Source organism: Haliotis asinina, chromosome 4, assembly GCF_037392515.1.
Source record: "Haliotis asinina isolate JCU_RB_2024 chromosome 4, JCU_Hal_asi_v2, whole genome shotgun sequence".
Taxonomy (NCBI): Eukaryota; Metazoa; Mollusca; class Gastropoda; order Lepetellida; family Haliotidae; genus Haliotis; species Haliotis asinina.
Genome location: NC_090283.1, coordinates 35,175,029 through 35,196,439, shown reverse-complemented (window position 1 = coordinate 35,196,439; position 21,411 = coordinate 35,175,029). Strand labels below are relative to the sequence as shown.

General features: G+C 39.6%; 1 protein-coding gene across 1 annotated transcript; it reads left to right on the top strand.

Annotated features, from left to right (window-relative positions):
* The first annotated feature begins 745 nt into the window (after positions 1-745).
* On the top strand, positions 746-20,202 carry LOC137282459 (monocarboxylate transporter 2-like). Its single transcript, XM_067814214.1, has 6 exons — positions 746-772; positions 6,819-7,014; positions 7,183-7,326; positions 17,814-18,626; positions 18,851-18,901; positions 19,987-20,202. The coding sequence occupies exons 2-6, from the start codon at positions 6,819-6,821 to the stop codon at positions 20,196-20,198; spliced, it is 1,416 nt and encodes a 471-aa protein (XP_067670315.1). The 5' UTR covers positions 746-772; the 3' UTR covers positions 20,199-20,202.
* The last annotated feature ends 1,209 nt before the right edge of the window (positions 20,203-21,411 follow it).

The following is a 21,411-nucleotide window of genomic DNA, read 5'->3' as shown; positions in this document are numbered from 1 at the left end:
CCCTGGGTGTCTACTATCCATTATCATCCTGTTGAATGGTATAACATATGCAGGTGACGTCAAGTCTGCAGTGGTTCTAATGTAAGCAGTAATTATCATAGCAGGGTCTCACGAACCTCAACTGTTGCAGTTAAAGCGCGTCCGCTTGCGTCAGAGTGTTTTAATGTTGTGATAGTTCAGCCCCAAACTGTACGTGGTTCCATGAGGGTACAGATGCCAGAAGTTTTCTTACAGACTATTAATCATGCAGAAAACAAACAGAAAAGGACATTGTCGGTGACCTAAATTACCATCCCTCGTTCAGGGTTAAGTCACGTGCTGTGCTAGTGACGTAACTGACTCCTACGTCAAGACACACGCCAGGGAAACAACAAGCAGCTTGAAGACGGTATACGTTTGGGTTAGATATGTTCTCTATAATATTTTAATTAAACATACTATATTTACAAAATAGAGAACAGTCGGTGCCTCTGATCTTATTTTTTAAAGCATCTTAGAATGCTTTGTTGAAAAGGTTCCTGTTGAAAATATCACCACAGTTGTGAGTTGCTTCTGTTTGCTATAAAATGTTTTCATAGTTTTTTTAAAGAAACAAATTTAACATACGGCTTACTCCTTACGTCATGTGATTGCACATTGTGACACCAAGGCATGCAGAGGACATAAAGTACGACTCCTAGGGTAACATTTTCAATTGACATTTTGTGAATATGAACTGTCTTATTAGCGAACTAAAGCTGTTTTCAATGTTGGACATTCAGTTGCACTGGCCGTAAGTACAATGCAGTGAACATTTTCACCAGTAAGGTTGCCATTGAGTGTACACGAAAAGTACCGCATGAAAAATACGACACTGCATTAACAAGATATGTCTTCCACATACGCTAGGCTGTTATGTTTGGGAGTTTAAATCAAACATGGCGCCGGTGTGTTCCAGCACCCTCTTTATCGCTGTTTTGAATGCCATTACTGTGTGCTTCACTTCATGTTCCGACTTGTCGTTTAGTGCCCATTTAGCATACAAAACATTCGTTTAAGTTTATATGAATATCAACTTTTCGGGTGTTCTCACACTTTCTGGTTGTAGTACATTTTTCTCAAGAAATTTATTGTAGATATGGTTTTCACTGCCGAAATATCTGGCAATCATATGTTTGTAACAATTATCACGCATTTAAGAAATATCACTCCGCAGTCAGTTTGTGTCAGCATATGTGATTTGTGTTGACACGTAATAGTTAGTACTACACCGATCCACTCAGCAGTGTGACGAAATCATACTGACTGACAGGTGAACGACAAACAGATTGACAACAAATCACGTAGATTAACGGGTTGTATAATCGTGTTACTGCCTTGTGATAGTCAACTGCATGGGCAGCATGTAACTAACTTTATCTTAAGAAATGTATGAATATTTTGCTTAATTGTTGCATATAAGTCTGATGCAATACGACATGTATTACTGGAATATGACCACTGTACTTTGGGATTAATCCTAGTGGTAAGTAGACTCTGACACATAGTTACATGTTGTTGTAACGCTAGTTTTAAAATGTATTCATACTGTGAAACTGCGAGTGCTGATGAACATAACGTATTCCTTAAGATAGAGGTTTGGAAAAACATAAACTGTTCTGTGAACAGTGAATCGGATCATTTATGTGTGGCTGAGAAGAGAGGCGCGACTGACACACTCTATTCGCACGGCGGGATTGACAAGACCGCTGCGACAGTTCACCCGCTGACACGTAGGGATTGCCTTGAGTACAGTAAGTCGTACAGTATTTCTGCAGTTCATTCTTCCATGTTTTCATTTCCCCTAGCGGCATACCAGCGTCTCTCTCTCTCTCTCTCTCGTACCAGCAGCCAGAACAATAGTTAAACACCACAGAGGACTAGCACCCTTCTCACTGTCGTGGAAAATATAATTATTATATGTGACTAAATGAACACAAGTAACCACATTTCCTATTTTCGTCACACATTTGTTAAATTTCCTCATAAAATTAAGTACGTTTATACTTATTGTGATATTTCTCAGTGCAGTGAGGTTACAGGTGCACGATATAAGAGCATACAATCAACATAAGATAACTAACTATACGAGTAAGGGGGAGATCTTCCACCGAGGTAGACGCATTAGCTGTGGTTGCTTCAGTTGATGATTCTGGTCAGAGTGTCAGTGTGAAGAGCAACTTGAAAACCTGCAGGTGAAATCCATATGCAATACTACCACAGGCCTTTTTAACAGTTAATAAATTGGATCATCAATATCAATAAGAAAGACCCATCTGTGTAAAAATAAAAAAAGAATCCTTCTAGGTTGAGTTCATTTATTCCTCTGCGATCCAACACATTGAGATTCTATGGTTCATTTCCACCTTCAAAATACAGCAAATTCTTTGTAAATACTAATAGATTAACTGATACAAAGAAAATGATTGAAGTTAAACTTTCCAAAAAGTCCAATAAATTGAATTTACTGAAAAAGATTACAAATGATAAATTCTAAGAAATTACGTTATAACACTTAAAGATATGGACATTTACAAAGTATTTGAAACTGATTTCCTACCATTATTTTGTGGGTAATTTGGTCCTCGATTTTATTCTTTATACACCTCTTCAACGTTAATTATTGTCCCATCATAGGATGCATGCTAAATCAGTGCACAAAGTATATATGCATAAAAGATAAAAGTGTTGGATAATATACGAGAATTATTTCCGAAATTTCTTCATATATATTGTGTATATACACAGTATGAGGGTTGCCCAGTGCTGTATTGTGATTTGATCATACGACGAGAAACACTATACGGATTGCCTGGTGTATTCTTGTGATAGGGTTAATACTTTGCCGTGACAAAAGGTATAAGAAATCCACTCAGAACCAGCAAAATATAACACCTTTTGAGTAGTCTGTATTGAGCAGACAAGACCAAGATTCACAATGTCAAAGTAATGGGTCACAAATTTATCAACTAACCAAATTCCTGGTTTGATAGTGAGAAACAGTAATACTGAACCTAACACGGCGCTGCAGTCAGGCAGCGGTTATGTAGGTCGAACGTTGAAGAGAGGCAGACATGTTGATCTTAGACGAATGATGTACTCCAGTTAATCCGTGTCCCTTTAGTGAGAATTTCTGGACATCTGACAATAGACCTCAGGAACTAACTCAAAAGCCTTCAAAAGTGTACTCTTGACATGATCATAGTCTAAGCTAAGCTTTTTCATGAAAAGGGCATACAAGTCTAGCATTCATTGCAATGTTAAAAGAGGAAGAATCTGAGGGTGGAAAAAGGGTTTTCAAGCTTTTTCAGCTTAACTTCCAATTCTGTTTCCTTTCTTTCTCTGTCTCTTTCCATCTCCGTCTCAAACTTTCTCATTTCTTTTTCCATGTCCATCTTTTTCAGTACTATTTGTTTTTCATTTCCAACTGGTCTGAACATTCTTTCTTAACCATTTCCAAAACATCATGTCCAAAAAGTCCCTCATCAATAACGTGACTCAAAACTTTCAAAATGTAAGATTTCCTCATAGCAGGTCTGGCCTCAAGTTTGAAATGTGAACAAATCTGGAACAAATCTGATTAGCGCAAGTAACTCACTGTCTCGAGGTCAGGGGACAATACAAACTTTTCAAGTTCAAACACCATTTTGTTGGTTCCACAAGAATTAACTTGTTGCAAAATTGAAAATAAATAAATAAATAAATAAATAAATAAATAAATAAATAAATAAATAAATAAATAAATAAATAAAAATTGAAAATTAATAAATTTCACAGTAGGTCTCAAATTCAATCCAGGACGAGCCCCTAGTTTGTTACGGCTAAAAATTTGCCACTTGCCACTGACCAACCTTTTTGGGGAAAAGGTAAAATTCCAGGGGAAAAACAGTTGTCAAACAGAACTCGCATGTGTCAAAGCCATGAATTCACCTGTATTGCAGGCACCAAATTTTCAGAAAGTATTTAAGTTCTGCTCCGGAAAAGAGTACACCCACCAAATTCAATTAAAGTGAATTAAGCTCGTTGCCATGGAAACGCAAAAAATAGTTTATTAGGAATTATTCCCAAACTAGCAAAAGGCACCGGTACACCACCAGACCTACTTATGTGCTACGTTTGGTTTAGAAATAGTGAACAGTTTTAAAGTTCTGCTCCGTTCAAACTTGAACTTGCTGCTATGGAAACACAAAAATATATGTTATTCAGAATTTTAAGACTACTAAAAGGCACCAGTAGACCACCAGACCAACCTACGTGACTAGTTGATGAAAAGGCATTGAAAGGTTTGACAGTTCTGCTCCGGAAAAGAACACTGCTACCACATTCAGTCAAGCTCGAAATCTTTCCGATGGAAACGCAAAAATATATCTTATTCAGAAATCCAAAACTATCGAAAGGCACCAGTATACCACCAGACCTGACCATTTGCCAAGTTTGGTGAAGATATAATGACCTGTTTTAATGTTCTGCTGCGGAAAACAGCAAACTCACCAAATTCAGTTAAAGTCAAGCTCGCTGCCATGGAAACGCAAAAATAGTTCATTCAGAATTCTAAAACTATCAAAAGGCACCAATACGTCAACAGACCTATCTATGTGCTAATTTTATTGAAGAAATAGTGAACGGTTTTGAAGTTCTCGTCCGGAAAAGTCAAATATGCACGAACGCACGCACGAACGCACGCACAAACGCACGAACTGACGGAGCACATTATAATTGCCCCCTCATAACGCGTTGCGGGGAATAATATATTATACTCTTCAGAAAAAGAAAAAGAAACATGACCTGCTGTTTTGGAGTTTACTTACTGCCTTGGGGAATGTTGTGACTGATATGCTGTGTGCAGATCTTGTAGTGTCTGAGGCGGCGGATTATGCTAGTGTACCTGTCGATCAAGAATATCCTATAGATGTTAATGGGGGACACGTTGGGTGATCGAAAAGGCTAAGGTAACACCGGCGCAGTCTCGGGATTTGGATTGTTGTGGATGATACGGCCGAGGTGGATGTAGCGATCCTGGGCGGAGGTGGTAACTCTAGGTCCACCTGACCTGAGTCTGTGATTAACACTCCCAGTATTGTTGTGTCGGGTCCACAGATTAGAGATGGTCTGTCTGGACACGCTGAAGTGCCTTGCTACCTCATGCTGCGATGCCCATCCTTGTAGACGGCCATTGGCGTTGTGTCGTTGAGCTTCTGTGAGACTTTTAATTCTCTTGTCGTCTACAGAAGATATGAGCAATGTATGTGGACCATTGATGTAGCTTTTTAAAGTCTACAGACAAAGACCTCAGCTCAGGGAGATACACACTTTCATGATGCACGTACATTTCATGTAGGGTGCGTTTTAGCGATTTACAAAAGACGTGAATGTAACGTTACGTTTTTGTTCAACGTTATTTTTTGGGATTCAGCATGGATTGGTTTGTGTCAAATATTTTACTAAAATTCAAAGTGTTCCTATTTCAAGTTTCTATTTTTGAAGAGTATACAATAGTTGTTGTTTTTAAATTCAGTTGATAGTTCAGATGTCGTTGAGGTCCAGTAACTCGTGCCCTCGATGCCAATATCGGCAGTTCGTCCATTGCTGACAATTCAATCCCAGACTTTTAGTTTATATAATACTATTCATGCATTTTTTTCACAAATCAATGTTCCTTTGTTATAATGCAAGTTTGTTGAATAAATGTTCCCATTTAATTCTTGCTTTTTGAATAGAATTAGATTTGTTGAGTGACAAAGAATATTTTATGATTGTAAATTTGAATTAATAACTCAGATTATTATTGGCGGTATCCACAACTGCTCAAGAGACGTTGAAGTACCGTAAATTTATTGTCCACCTGAGTGGGTACGTAAGTCCCAAAACATTCGAAGTCAAATTTAATCTTCCACTTTTTTAGCTGCAGTATTTTGACATTTTAATTCGTGGCTAATCTTGCATACAATCACAAGCAGCGAAAGGTCTGGTGTAAAACCAGCTAGGGGCCATGGAGGTAGCAGAGGTACTGTAAGTCCCTATGGCCCCTAGTATGGTGATCTACCTTCACCTGTTGGTGATCATTAGCACATGGTATTGTCTAAAATTATCTGTTTTCAAAAGTACATGCTGACCATTAATTTTACAGTCGCTCGATGACTGGTTCTTTAAGTACTTATATTTATGGTGTATCTACAACATTTCTCGTCACTATATGGCTGCAATATTGCCGATGTGACGTTAAGCTTTAACTCACTCACTCAATGTTTGTTTGTGTCTTGTGTGTTCATTGTCTTGTATGCTATTCTATATTCTGTCTTTTGGAGTTGTATGCAAACCTCTTTTTCTAATTCGTTAGTTATCATTAGGTATTCCACGATATGCCTTCAGTTTATAAGGTTCCGGATATTCATTGCTCTGGATTCCTTATTTTACTTATTAACTGTTGTTGTAATCATATATAATTAGATGTACCATTCTGGTACAGATCATTTGTCTGATGAGCTTCCCTTAAACTTTGCGTCATTATTTGAGGCGTCGATTTCTGGGGTGCGGTGATGGTGGGTGACTCTCAAAGGAATGGCATTACAATTATTTTTGATGTTCGAAATATAATCTGCACAATGTTCTAGGGTGCAGCTGCTCCCCTGGACTATCTACGACCCTGCAAACAACAATGAAAAAAGTCATGTTGACGAAACATAGATATGTGCTCCATAAATTATTTGTAAATCTTGGGTATCTGCAACTGTGTAGGATAAGTTTCTGTACACTTTTCTCACTTTTCTGTCATACCAGTTTTCTTTTATTCCTGGTTTTAGATGCCAGCTAGCAGGATTATTGATCGTGGTTATGCCTGGGTGATTCTGACCGTCAGCTGGCTACAGGTGGTCATCGCAGGCTTGTTATACTACTCAACTGGTGTCATCACTACGGCTGTTTTGGAAGATATGAAGGAGGGCGTGGTAATGTCATCGTGGGTGGGATCGACGTTGTTGGGAACAGTCATGTTGACGGGTACATATATTCGCGGTTGTAGAAGAATTCCACCTTGATTGCCTTAAAGACTTCACGCTGCGCGTAATGGATTACTTCACTAACTTCACGCACAGTCACTTACGTGGTGTAGAAGCTTGTAACAGCCACCAGCTTCTCCCACTTGTAAATATGCTCTTATCTTTTCAGGGCCAATCACAAGCTCGCTTGTAAATTTGATGGGTTGTCGCCTGTCGTCCATCATCGGTGGATTATTGATACTGGTCGGCATGGTAATCGCTTCTTTTGCCGACTCTATCAACATTCTCATTGCATCTTATGGCGTCGTTGTTGGTGAGTTACTGGTACTAAACGTAAATAGTTCACCTGTCAGTAAAATAATATATACTGGACATAAACAGCTAGGGATATATGTAAATTTTGGAATAATGAATAGTGATCTATCTACTTACTCACTGATACATATCAATCATACAAATACCAATATCCCTAACTTATTTTGTATAGTTAGTTTTTTGTTCAGAGCAGTGTTACGGTTAAAATTGCCGTGACAACAGGTGTAAGACATCCCCTCAGAACCGCCAAAATATATAACTGACAAGTTTGAAATTTTCAATATTGTATTCAGGAAACAAAGGCAAAAATATACAGATTCACAAGAGAGGTTTCATGAACAATGCAAATGAGTCAAATCTAAAATAACGCCTAATGGCTCACAAATATAATGTCATCTCACCGAAGTATTGATGTGAGAGTGAGAAACAGTTATGCAGAGTGTAACACAGCGAGACCTGAACAGCGGTCAGACAGTGGATATGTAGATCAAGCGCTCACGGAGATGCTGGCAGATATGTACTCCAGTAGTCTGTGTATATTTCCGTGTCGACAACACGGCAACTAGCCTTTATATATAAAGTCAACAATTTCTGAAATTTCGTTCAACCATCGCCATCACCGTAGAATGCTCAACACCGGTCTCGTGTTTACCTCATAAAATAATCAAAGGGAGGTAACTCTATAAAACTACCTTAAAGGCCTGTCGATAAAATACTTATACCACTGAACTTCTATTATACGGAATGTGACGCATAATAATTTTTATCCAGAACAATAAACATTGTGACCCAAATAATCTAAAACTTAAAGGAGACTTACCTGTAAGTTGAAGTTTGACTGAGGTTCTATCAGCTAATCTACGTGAAGGAGGGGCTACATGAGATTGCAACTGCGCATGCTCGAATCAGACGTTTGAAGAGTTCATTAGGGAGTATTTTACTTAAAACCAAAACGTTTAGGGAGGGATAATACAGCGGTGGGCATTTAACTCCTCCTTCACGTACATTAGCTGATAGAACCACAGTCAAACTTCAACTTACAGGTAAGTCTCGTTTAACTTTTAGATTCTATCAGCTAGTCACGTGACAGTCATGTTTACATGAGACTTCGAAGATGGATGCTCACTCATAAACAGATTTCCAGTTCAACTCAGAAATAAAAAATCACCAACAACATGGTACAACATATGAGGACTTTTATTTTCATGAAACAAACATGACAGTAATAGTATGTTTCCATATTGCCTGATAACTTATAAAATGGTTCACTAGTACCACAGTTATGAAGGTATCAAATAAAATACATGCACATTTCTTTAAATGTACATTTGCAAATAACACTTGCAATAAAACACTTCTCGAAACAAGTTTAAGCATTTCATTTAAGAGACATTTCACTTGCAGACTTTTTCCCTTTCATGCATCACTGATCCGATACACAGACCAGTCAGTCCCTTCAGTATAATTCATTGTAGAATTGCTTCAACAAAACTGTTATCTCTTGAAACAAATGTCTTATCATAGAAACTGGCAAATGTATGCTCAGATGACCAGTCTGCATTTTCAAGTATTGTTCTGATCGGCACAGGGGCCTGAGGTGCTGCTGATGTAGCTGCAGCCCAAGTACTGTGAGCAGCAAATACGTTAGTGTCAGTACCTGCTTGAGTCAGGCCCGTCCTAATCCAGCGTAATGCAGTGTCCCGTGATACAGCCTTATATGGTTTGATATATGTAATTACCAGTTTTGTCTCAGAAACTCTTAAATCTGCTGTTCTTCTTATGTATTCTCTCCAAACAGTGACTACACACACACGTTTGTCCACCGAATACGTCTTAAGAACCAGAGGTTTTTCCAGTCTTCCAGGCTTAGATTGCTTGCCTAAATCAGCAAAGTGAAAAGTAATGCCAAACTCCTCCTCTGTCATGTTGTATATACTCAATAAATGTAACGTTTGACCTCTCTGGGCAGTTGTCAAAGACATCAACAATACTAATTTGATAGTCAGCTCTTCCAAAGAGACAGACATAGTTTGCACACTTTGCAGGAAAGTAAGAACATCTTTTACGCTCCACACCTCCAAATATTTAGGTACTGGTGGGTTCTCTTGAAAAACAGCTTTAAGAAACCTAGATACCATTGGGTGACTACCACATGGTGGACCATTAAGCAGTACAATAGTGGATAAGACACATCTTGCAGTATGCACAGAACTATAACTCAGTCCAGCCTGTACAAGCGAAAGTAGGAAATCTAACACATCTGCTAAAGATGGCAAACTGAAATCAACTTTCCTTTGAGAACAAACCTTTCTCCATCTTGTGAGGTAACTGGCATACTGCTCGCGTGATCCTTTTCTCCAAGATTTGACAAGGAACTTGGCTGCTTCATCAGAAATTCCTCTGTGTGTGAAGCAATACCGGACAGTAGGCAGGCTGTCAGTCTCAGCCTCCTGGCTATGGGGTGTGGCAGACCTTCTTCACTGGTTACAAGGTCCTCCGAACAGGCAACATCAAGGGTCTACAACACAGTAATTGCAATAAGTGAGCAAAAACAGTTTGTGTAGGCCACCATGGGACAATTATCACTGCTCTCCCTCTATCAGCTTCAATCTTCTGCAAACATTTTGATAATAAACAGAATGGGGGAAACATATAACAATATTCCTCTGTCCATGACACATGAAACGCATCAACTGCAACTGCTTCTGGTTGAGGTCTCCAGGTAACAAATCTTGACAATTTCCTATTTAGCCATGATGCAAACATATCTGTTGTAGGGTTTACATTCAAATGCTGATTAATTTTCTTGAGTACTGACGTATTCAGAGACCATTCTGTTCTATCATTAAATTTTCTGGATGCTTTGTCTGCCTTTATGTTTTTGGAGCCAGCTATGTGACAGATAGTGAGCCAAATAATTCTCTCCATACACCAAAACCAGATATCTTTCGCAATGTTGTTGCAATCAACAGATTTTGTACCTCCCATAGCTTGAAGATAAGAAACAGGAGTAGAATTATCTGAAAGCACATGGACATGTTTTCCATTCAAATTGTTTTTTAGTGACAGGGCTTGGAGTGACAGCAAGGTCGCCTTAAGTTCCAACACATTAATGTGATAACCTCTCTCTTCCTCGGACCATCTTCCTCCAACACTGCATCCTAAATTTACCCCCCAGCCTTGTTGGCTAGCAGAAGTAATCAGTGTAAAATCAGGGTTTGGGAAGGGACCAATTTTATTTATCGACCCAAAAACATTATCCTTTCACCAAATTACCTCTTGTTTAGATTCAACGGATAGACACATATTAGCATCAAAATCACCTTTGCTGTGTTTGAGAGCTGTTGTCTTCTCCATTTCAAGACATCTATAGTATGGCGGACCAAATGTTACGGCAGAAAAACACGAGACAATCAATCATAGTAGTGTAGTTACATCTCTTATTGCGTGATGAGTATTCTTGAGAATCGATGAACATGTCTCGGCAATGTGTATTGCCTTATCATCTAGTGATTCTATTTTCATTTTTCTCTGAATCCAGAATAAAGCCTAAGAATTTCATTCGCCTTGAGGGTTCAAAATTGGATTTTTCGTGATTTATTGTAAAACCTAAATCTTTTAGCAACCCTGCCATGTCCTCTACCGATGCCTTACATTCAGCTTTTTGTCTCTGCCTAAGTATAAGTGTCATCAATATACCCCATACATTGATTACCTTGCAGTCTGAAGTGTGAAAATACTGGCCTCAGCAACTTTGTGAATATTCGAGGAGCACAAGCTAACCCATCTGGCATACATGTGAGCTGGTACAAGTACCCATTCCATCTGAACCTTAAATATTTCCTATGATCTTCATGTACACTCACTGAATAATAAGCATGTGTCAGATCAACTGATGCCATGTACACATTCTTTTTCACCAAATGCAATACTGTTTGTAGGCTTTCCACTTTGAAGTGATGGTACTCTATAAATTGGTTCAATTGCTTTAAATTCAAAATCAAACAATATTTGTTATTTTTCGTCTTTCTAATGAAAATATTTGAAATGAATTGGTCACCAGTTTCTTCTGCCAGCTCAATGCCACCAAGTGGTTTTAAGACTTTAATCTCTCTGCGAACAATTTCCTTTTCTTGATTACTGAAATCGATTTGTTCTGGTTCTTTAAACTGCTTTGGGTTTTCATCATATCTATTTTCAGTCCTGAAACAATGTCTAGAATATACCTGTCATGGGTCAGTTTCTCCCACTCCGATAAACACAAAGCTATTGAACCTGCTTTAAAATTAGCTTCTGAATTTGAGGAATGGCACTGACCTACCTGAGCTGAAGCCCCACTCTCACTCATTGGGGTCAATACTGCTGGTTCAGCCCCCCTCCTCTTTTCTTCTCGCAACCTCTGTTGTATTGGGGGGTCCCCTGCTAAAAATGTCCAGGTGGAAAACCACGACCACGGCCCCTGACTCTGCGGCCAAACTGTTTGTTATAAGGCACATAGCGGGCAATCTGGCGATACCCACGACCTCTGCTGATTGATTTCCCAAGATGACTGGCCAAATTCATGTCTTTCAGACTTTTAGCAATATCATCACCAAACAGATAGTCACATGAAGTGGGTGTACTTGTAGAGCATAAAGGTCGATACTGGGAATTCAGATGCGGTTGTATGAGTTCTTTTCGTCTTTGGACGATATCCCTGTTGGAATAGGAGGTCATAGTCAATGCATCTGATAACTTGTTCACCATATCAGAGTAGACAGGAGAAGGGATACCCTTCTTGTTCTTCATCAGCACTTCTAGTGTAGCAACAACACTTGTGGCAGCTTTTACCACCCCATATTAAACTTTTTGCAGTCAACAGTCCTTAGATCTAGCTCCGGGATTGATAGAATCCCACAGAAGTTTGTTTACCTGAGGAGTTTTCAACCCATCACAATTTCCAGGCCTTTTGATCGATTTTATTTCAGTCACTCGGTCTCAAAGAGTTCAGCTACCAGATCAGCCAATTTTGCGTTGATGGGATCATCGTCCGACTACTCAAACAACAGGTTAGAACGAGCAGCACTCAAAAATTGTATCTCGTCAACATTTGCCTCACCGGAAGGCATTGCCACTTCCTGCTCATGCGCAGGGTGTGTGTTAAGCAACTAGTTTGCAATTCCAACAGACCCGGTTTCAGTTCGTACACTCAGTGAACTTTCATGGAGTTTGTTCTCGGTTCAGTATAATCATTTTCTTCATCCTCATCAAATTGACCATATATTTGTTCTTCTGCACCGTCATAATAAAACGAATCTATTTGTTCCTGAAAATCACCTAATCTAGTATCCATAGTTTGGCGCATGTTTTCCACTTCAACCACAAGTTCTGACATCAGATTGCGAGAGGTTTCACTTTCGACTGCTTGGCCACTGGGGCCTGGAATAGCAGTGCCTAGCGGTACCTTTCCGTGACTGGATTTTTTTTACCACTACAGTCAGTTTTGTTTTTGGACTTTGATTTGCTGTGTTGACTCGAGTGATCACTGTCTGCCGACAGACTTATTAAACAAGCCTCCGCCATTATCGTGTCTCCGCACTCGGCAACAGGTGGTTTAATATTGCACAAAACTCAAGTTCTGCCGTTACAGGTAATAATGGCTGTTTTAACACTAAATATAGAGATGTTTCTGGGAAGCTGGGTTGTAATTATACAACCATAAGCTGCTACACAGTTAACGTAATCTCGCGGGAAAACTTATTTTCCACAGCTGAGATTTACATGTCCGACCTGTACAAGAGCATAGCTTTGCAATGATTCGAGCATGCGCAGTTGCAATCTCATGTAAGTGTGACTGTCACGAGATTAGCAGAATAATTATTACGTAATTAATAATACAATTTATACTCTCATAACACTCTCCCCCTCAAGGAAAAGAAAGTTTCGTAGAACAAAAACATACATACAACATCATCAAGTCATAATGCATTTACAGCTTGGAAAGTCATCAGCACGAACATTGTCTTCGCCTTTAATGTGTTTGATCACAAGATTGAACCTTTGCAAGGTCAAACTCCACCTCATAAGTCTTTGATTCTTGGTCTTCATTTCATGAAGAAAAGTCAAGGGAATGTGATCAGTAATCACTTAAATTGACAAAGTAGTGGTACCTAGGTACGCTTTTGTAAGCTAACAAAAGACCTAATGTCTCTTTCTTAATTGTAGAATAATTTCTTTGGTGCTTGTTAAATTTCTTTGAAAATAACAAACAGTATGTTCAATTCCTGAATCATTATCTTGAACCAGGACAGCACCTGCACCTACATCGCTGGCATCAATTTGCAAATTAAATGCTTTCTCAAACTTTGGTGCCTGCAATACTGGAGAATTCATGAGTATGGTTTTGACACTGAGACATTTTGACAAAACTTTCTGTAACAGCCTGCCATACCCAAGAATCTCAAGATTTCTGGCACAGACTTAGGCACTGGAAAATGTACAATTGTTTCAACTTTAGCTGGCTGTACCTGGTCGTGCTCTACAACATGCCCTAAAAAATCAAGTTGTGCCTTGCCAAATTCACACTTGGCCAGATTCACAGTCAATTTTGACTCAGACAGTCTTTCGAAGAAAACACGAGTTCTTTTTAGATGATCTTCCCACTCCATGTCATAATCGATGACATCATCCGTGTAAGCTTCAACTCTGTCAAGACCTGATGTCACATTGTTGATGAGTCTCTGGTACGTCGCTGGTGTGTTCTTCAGACCAAACAGCATCACTTTGTATTGATGCAGTCCATCTGGCGTAACAAATGCCGACATATTCCTTGCACAGTCTGTTAGTGGAATCTGCCCTTCAGCAAGTAAAACTTACTTACATATATTTAGCTTGACCAATGCAATCAATGCAATTGTCCACTCTCGGAATAGGATACGAATGAGTTCGTGAGAGTGCATTGACCGCTTTCATGTCAGCACAGCAGCGCGAACCACCACCACTATTCGGCACAAGAACACATGGTGAACTCCACGGACTGTCACTGGACTGGGTTGAATAATGTCATTGTCCAGCATGTATTTCACTCCACACAATTTTACATTTCACTGGATTCATCCGATATGATTGTTGTTTTACAGGCACAGCATCACCTACATCTATATCATAGCTAATAACATCAGTTCGACAAGGCACATGAGGAAATAAGTGAGAGAACTCATGAATCAAATCTGACGTTTGAACTTTCTGTTCAATGGACAAATGTGATAGTTTCTCATCAAGGTAGCTAACACGTCAGAATTTCTCAACTTTGGTGAAGCATTATCACTAAGGTCATCACATTTCACACTGCTAACACAATCATCAATGCTGTCAACATGTTCAACATTGTCTTCAGTACATTCAGTAACTGGGGAGAGTGTGGCAATACAATTGACATGTTTGGTCATGGTATTTCTTAATCATATTTACATAACACAACCTCTTTTGTTTACAATGGCTAGGCGTCAGGATGACATAGACTTTGTTGCTAACCTTTTTGTCAACAACACAGGGACCTTGATATCTTGGCTGACCAGGAATGGGAAGCAAAACTAACACTTTCTCACCACATGTAACATTTCTCTCTTTTGACTTTCTGACATAGTTTTGCTTCATTTGTGCTTGTGAAACTTTTGAAGTTTTGTCTAACCAACTCACTTGCTTTTGAAAGTCTGTCCCGAAATGTAGACACATAGTCTAACAGACTGATCTCAGGACTGTCATTGAGCTGTTGTTCTTTTAAATCTTTCAGTGCCCCACGCACACTGTGACCAAATACAAGCTCAAAGGGGCTAAACCCTAAACTTTCCTGAACTGACTCCCTGACAGCAAACAACAATAAATGCACACCCTCATCACAATCTTACTCTGTCTCAAAAAGTCTTGATCATATCCTTCAAAGTTTGATGAAACCTCTCTAAAGCTTACTGTGACTCTGGGTGATAAGCACTAGACTTAACTTGCTTAATACTTAACTGGTACATAGCTTGTTGAAACACCTTAGACATAAAGTTTGAGCTCCGATCACACTGAACAACATCTGGCAAACCAGTTAAGGTGAAAAACTTGATCAAAGCCTTGACAATCACAGGAGCAACAATCCTACGAAATGGAATCTGGTAGAAGCACACATGATAGTGAGCAAATACTGATTACCAGACTTAGTCTTACGTAGTGGACCAACACAGTCAATAATAACTCTATTGAAAGGTTCCTCAAAAGCCGGTAAAGGTTTTTAGGGAGTGGAAGGAATTTTGGGATTTGGTTTTCCAACAATTTGGCATGCATGACTGGTCTTACAAAATTCAGCCACATCCTGTCTCAAAATGGGCCAAAAGAAATGTGCCAAAATCTTCTCACATGTTTTGGTTACACCCAGATGACCTGCCATGGAACTTTCACGTGCCAATGAAAGTACATGCTTTCGAAATACTTTTGGTACCACATTTTGATGATATAATTTCCATTCATCATCTGCAGGAATATCCGGTGACTTATATTTCCTTATCAGAACACATTCCTTGTAGTAATAACAAACTGTAACCTTGCTAACCTCCTCAAAAGAAACAGCTTACTAGCCAACTTCTGCCTCAACGTCTTCACCCTGTGCACAAATATGCTGTTCTCTGGAAAGAATGTGAACACCACCTCACAAACTATCAGACTTATCAAGAAGACCTGAAGAGCTACTACTCTTTGAAGATAAGTCATCCGTCTCTACCTCACACAAAGAATGATCCATGAAAGTACCTGACAAATCATAAATGGATTCATTCGGCAAAGAAGTTTTGTAAGAAAGGTCTTTCAAGATTGAACGAGTGACTGCACAAGAAGAACAAATACCCGGAAATTCATCCTCAAACTTTTCTGTACTATCTGAACTCTCTGAGTGCCTGAGACTTATCATCAGAAGTTTAGAAATGCTCACGAAAGGGACAATGGGACTTTTGTAGAGTTTGCTAGAGAAAAGGAAACATTATTTGACAGGTGGTGTGGGTCACAAATTTTGATGGTTTGAGACAGTTAGTTTTGATGGAAGATTTCAAACAGAGTGTTCATTCTGACCTTAAGACTTACTTGGATGAACGAAACGTTGATGTTTTACATAAGGCAGTAGTGTTGGCAGATGATTATTGTTTGACTCACGAGAGTTCTTTTTGGTCCTCTGGTAATACAAAGTTTTCTGACTTTAAGACATGCAGGTTACAGTGGTGTTAGAACAGGTTCAAATTCTAGTGGCAAGCAGTCACATACTTTTCAGTCTAAGCCTAAGACAACCAGTGGTTCTGATCCTCTTTGTGCGTGTTATTAGAAGCCAGGACATTTGAGTTCTGCCTGTCAAAAACTCCAGTTTAGAAATCAAGCTACAAGTTCCCCAAATGCTTTCGTGTCCGTCGCGTCTAAGCCTTTCTTTCCAGGTGGTTCTGAGGAGAGTTTTGTTTGTGAGAGTAAGTCCCCAGATTCTGTAGTTCGGAGGGAGTTTTTGCCCTTTCTTTCTAAGGGTTTTGTGTCGCTTATGGGCAATAATTCTACCCCATGGCTTGTTATTATCTTTTTTGATATTTTGCCCCTCAAGGAAATGTAGAAAATATTTGTCTGCTTCTTTCTCATTGCAATGTCAAAAGAAGAAAAATCAGAGGGTAGAGAAGGGTTTTCAAGCTCTTTTAGTGCAATTTCTCTGTCAACTTCCAATTTCTTCAATTCTTTTTTCTATCTATTTCTGTCTCTTTCCATCTCTCTTTCTATTCCTTCTCCATCTCAAACTTGTTCATTTCCATTTCTTTTTCTATTTCCATTTGAAACTTGTTCATTTCCATTTCTTTTTCTATTTCCAACCTTTTCAGTTCAATTTTTTTTTTCATTTCCAAAAGGTCCCAACATTCCTCTGGCACCATTTCCAAAACATCATGTTCAAAAACTCCCCCATCAATATAGTGACTCAACACAATTTTCAAAGTCTGAAATTTCCTCATTGCAGGTTTGGCATCAAGTTTGAGATGTGAAGAAACTTGCAACAAATCTGATCATGATTTGTGCAACTGACTGATTGTCTCAGGGCCAGGGGACAATACAAACTTCTCAATTTCAAACACCATTTTGCTGGTTCCACAGTTAACTTGTTGCAAAATTGCAGACATATGGAATGAATTTCACAAATGGTGTAAGAAATCCCCTCAGAACCTCAGAACCGGCAAAATATATAACACTGGCAAGTTTGAAATTTTCAATATTGTATTCAGCAAACGAAGGCAAAAATGTACAGATTCACGAGACGTTTCATGAACAGTGCAAATGAGTCAAATCTAAAATAATGCCTTATGGGTCACAGATATGATGTCAACTCACCGGAATAATAATTATTACTTAATAAATAATACAATTTACAGAAAATACACTCTCGTAACAGCAGTCACGATAACATGTGATTGACTGTTTTTTCACCTTGATCTATTACTTTCTTTTCAGGTTTCGGTGTGAGTTTGATGGAGACAGCAGCCATCGTAATCACCGGTCATTATTTCAACAAGTATCGCCCTCTAGCCTCCGGGATTCAAACTTCCGGTGCAGGATGGGGAATGCTGATTGGAGCACCACTCGTGCGATTTCTGCTGGACACGTTAGGTTTAAGTGGAATGTTTCTTATAATGGGTGGAGTTGGTGCCAACTCATGTGTGTGTGGAATGCTCATGAGACCATCGCCATTCGAAAACCGCAGATCATCAACAAGTGACAACGTTTTAGAGCAGGGGGAAAACACAAATCGCCACCCACTAAGCTACTTTGTCGGCCGTCTTAAGGGCATAATGAATGAATTCAAACAAGTATTATCCAATGTTAGTTTCCTTTTGTATGCGATATCCAGCGCTGCATGGAGTTTGGGAGAATCTGCTTTCCAGATACACCTTCCTAATTATGCGGAATCAAAAGGAACGAGCCCACAGAGGTCGGCCATGTTGTTTTCAGCCATGGGTATATCAAGTATGATCGCTCGTGTATTGGGCGGGTTTGCTGCTAACGACCCTGCAATTGACTCCCTCATTCTGTACATGGGCACAGTCGGTGTAGCTGGTGTGACCATCATGGTGTTCACGTTGTTTTCCAGTTCTTATCTGCAACAGGTCATATTTTCTTGTCTGTATGGAATTTATACCGGAGGGCCAATAGCTCTGTTCAACCCCATCACCGTGACTTTACTAGGAGTGAAGCGTTTGGCAACTGGATATGGAGCGAAGAATCTATTTGTGGGAATATCGCTCCTGCTAGGACCTCCGTTTGCAGGTGTGTTGTTTCTTGGTGTCTGCCGGGTAACTGTCCTTGTGTACACCGTAATGGTGCATGGTTTCAGTGTCTGATATTCAACTGCATATACCCGCTAAAGGTATACTTCTGAACATAATGCAATGTTGTATTCTTTTAAGTGTTTTTAAAGATATGATGTTTGCGACATTCGGATGAACTTCTATCAACATATCGTCCGACATACTGAATCATTGTTTCTCTAGGTATGGTGCTAGAAGTCTCAGGGAGCTATGATGTCACCTTTCTGTGTTTAGGTAAGTGTCTGTGTTTGCTGACTACTTGTGTTGAGGTAAGTCTCTGTGTTTGCTGACTACTTGTGTTGAGGTAAGTCTCTGTGTTTGCTGACTACTTGTGTTGAGGTAAGTCTCTGTGTTTGCTGACTACTTGTGTTCCTGTGTTTGCTGACTACTTGTGTTGAAGTAAGTCTCTGTGTTTGCTGACTACGTGTGTTGAGGTAAATCCCTGTGTTTGCTGACTACTTGTGTTGAGGTAAATCCCTGTGTTTGCTGACTACTTGTGTTGAGGTAAGTCTCTGTGTTTGCTGACTACTTGTGTTGAGGTAAATCCCTGTGTTTGCTGACTACTTGTGTTGAGGTAAATCCCTGTGTTTGCTGACTACTTGTGTTGAGGTAAATCCCTGTGTTTGCTGACTACTTGTGTTGAGGTAAGTCTCTGTGTTTGCTGACTACTTGTGTTGAGGTAAGTCTCTGTGTTTGCTGACTACTTGTGTTGAGGTAAATCCCTGTGTTTGCTGACTACTTGTGTTGAGGTAAATCCCTGTGTTTGCTGACTACTTGTGTTGAGGTAAGTCTCTGTGTTTGCTGACTACGTGTGTTGAGGTAAGTCTCTGTGTTTGCTGAGTACTTGTGTTCAGATGAGCATCAGATGGCGATGTTGTTAACAACTTATGTTCAAGTGAGTCACGGGAAGGTATGTCGTTTGCTACTTGTGTTCAAGTGAGTCTCAGATTGTTCTTATGTTGACTGCTTGTGTTCAAGTGAGTCTCAGATTCCTCTTTTGTTGACTATTTGTGCTCAGGTGAGTATCAGATAACTCCGTTGTTGGCTACTTGTGTTCAAGTGAGGCTGAGATAGCTATATTGAGCTACTTATAGTCAGGTAAGTCTACAGGAGCTATGATGTCAGTTATTTGTGCACACATGAGTCTCCCAGAGTTATATTGTTGGCTACCTGTGCACAGCTGAGTCTCAAATAGGTATAATGGTGGGATGAGTTATGATGTTGAACTATGATGTTGAACTATGAAGCTGAGTTATGAAGCTCGTTCCGACTTCGTTGAACATTTCGAAGATATATCGACCAGTGTTCTTCTCTTGTAGGTGCCACATTTGTTGTGGCTAGCCTGTTGTCTCTTCCAATTTCTGCTTTAAAGAAGACCACTCAAATAAAGCACCACAAGGAGACTGACATTGCGGTGACAGTGAAGTCTGTATGTAGAGAGAGTGCTACGGATGAAACCAGCGACAACCTAGAACCCATGCTAACCCATCGATGCGGTTCTTTGTGGAGGAAAAGTGCAGACACTGCATAGCGTACATATGAAACATGTTCCTTTTTGTTCAGCTGATTCCAACAATGTTCAGTCGCACCTAGATTGTATCAGTTTGTGACTGTTGTTTCAACGATCTTCAGTCACACCTAGGTTGTATCAGTAACTGTTTGTAGGAACTGTTGTTCAAACAAGGTTCAGTCACACCTGGATTATGTCACTTTATTTCATCTGACGAGCACCGCTAGTGATAATATTACTGGGTTTGGCCAGTTGAGCTGCCAGGCTCAGCACTTCAAGTTGGAATGTTAGAAGTGTATATTGTTTAAATGTTCAGTTATTATTACTTGGTACAGCCAGTGCATGAAAGCATTCATTGCCACGTGTTGCTTGTGCTTGGAATAGGGTTTGGAACTGTTCCATAATATGAACATGAGGCATAGCCTATGGAACATGATACTGAAATATGCAACTATGTCCATATTTCTGTGTTTGGAATATGTGACCTCAACATGATGTAGCTGAATGCTCTCTGTTTTGTCAGTCTTGTTCATTGTTTCAAGTTTAATGCATTGTGATTTTGACAATTCAGTCGGGGTCAGTGGTGCCAAGTTCCTAAAGGTTATAAGATTTCAGTTATGTTGGGCATACTCCACTATCAATTACAGTGTGTGTATTGTACTTCCGGTGCTATTCAGATGTAGCAAGCCAGTTAATTTCGTGTAAGCCCGATTGGCTGCAAAGCTGGATATTTCGATATTACTATGGGGTTTTCCACCCTTTCTAGCAAATATGCAACGTGTAGGCTCGGGCTTTTTCTTTTATTGGTAGCCTCGCCCTTGCTGGTGTATTCTACATTATGGGGCTATTTATGCAATGTGGCTGTTAACTAATATCAATGGGGTTCTTTCAGGAACGCACATACGTCACTGATTCACCGCTGTTGTGCGAAAATGGGAATGTGCATCATGAGTGATTTCATTCGGACAAGATCCACTGATTAAAGACTGGGAACATCTACGATGATAGTTCCTGGTTCTAATTACTAACTGATTCAGTTACTTACCTGACAGTTCTTTACAAGGTATCTGTTTTAACCTTTCTGCGTCTAAGACAGGGATCTTTTAGTATAATTGATGTCTGCATTTCAGCAGCAGTGATTGCTCTGTTATTATTTGCTGCTGGCAACACCATTGTCCGTTGTTGCTGCTGCTGCAGCTGTAGTTGCCCGCTCTAACATACTCGTTAGTTACTA

Excerpts from the sequence above, each read along its gene's own strand:
- LOC137282459 (XM_067814214.1), top strand. The coding sequence starts at position 6,819 with ATGCCAGCTAGCAGGATTATTGATCGTGGTTATGCCTGGGTGATTCTG. Across the intron at positions 7,327-17,813 it reads ATCTTATGGCGTCGTTGTTG|GTTTCGGTGTGAGTTTGATG; the intron begins GTGAGTTACTGG and ends CTTTCTTTTCAG. Across the intron at positions 18,627-18,850 it reads GCTAGGACCTCCGTTTGCAG|GTATGGTGCTAGAAGTCTCA; the intron begins GTGTGTTGTTTC and ends TTGTTTCTCTAG.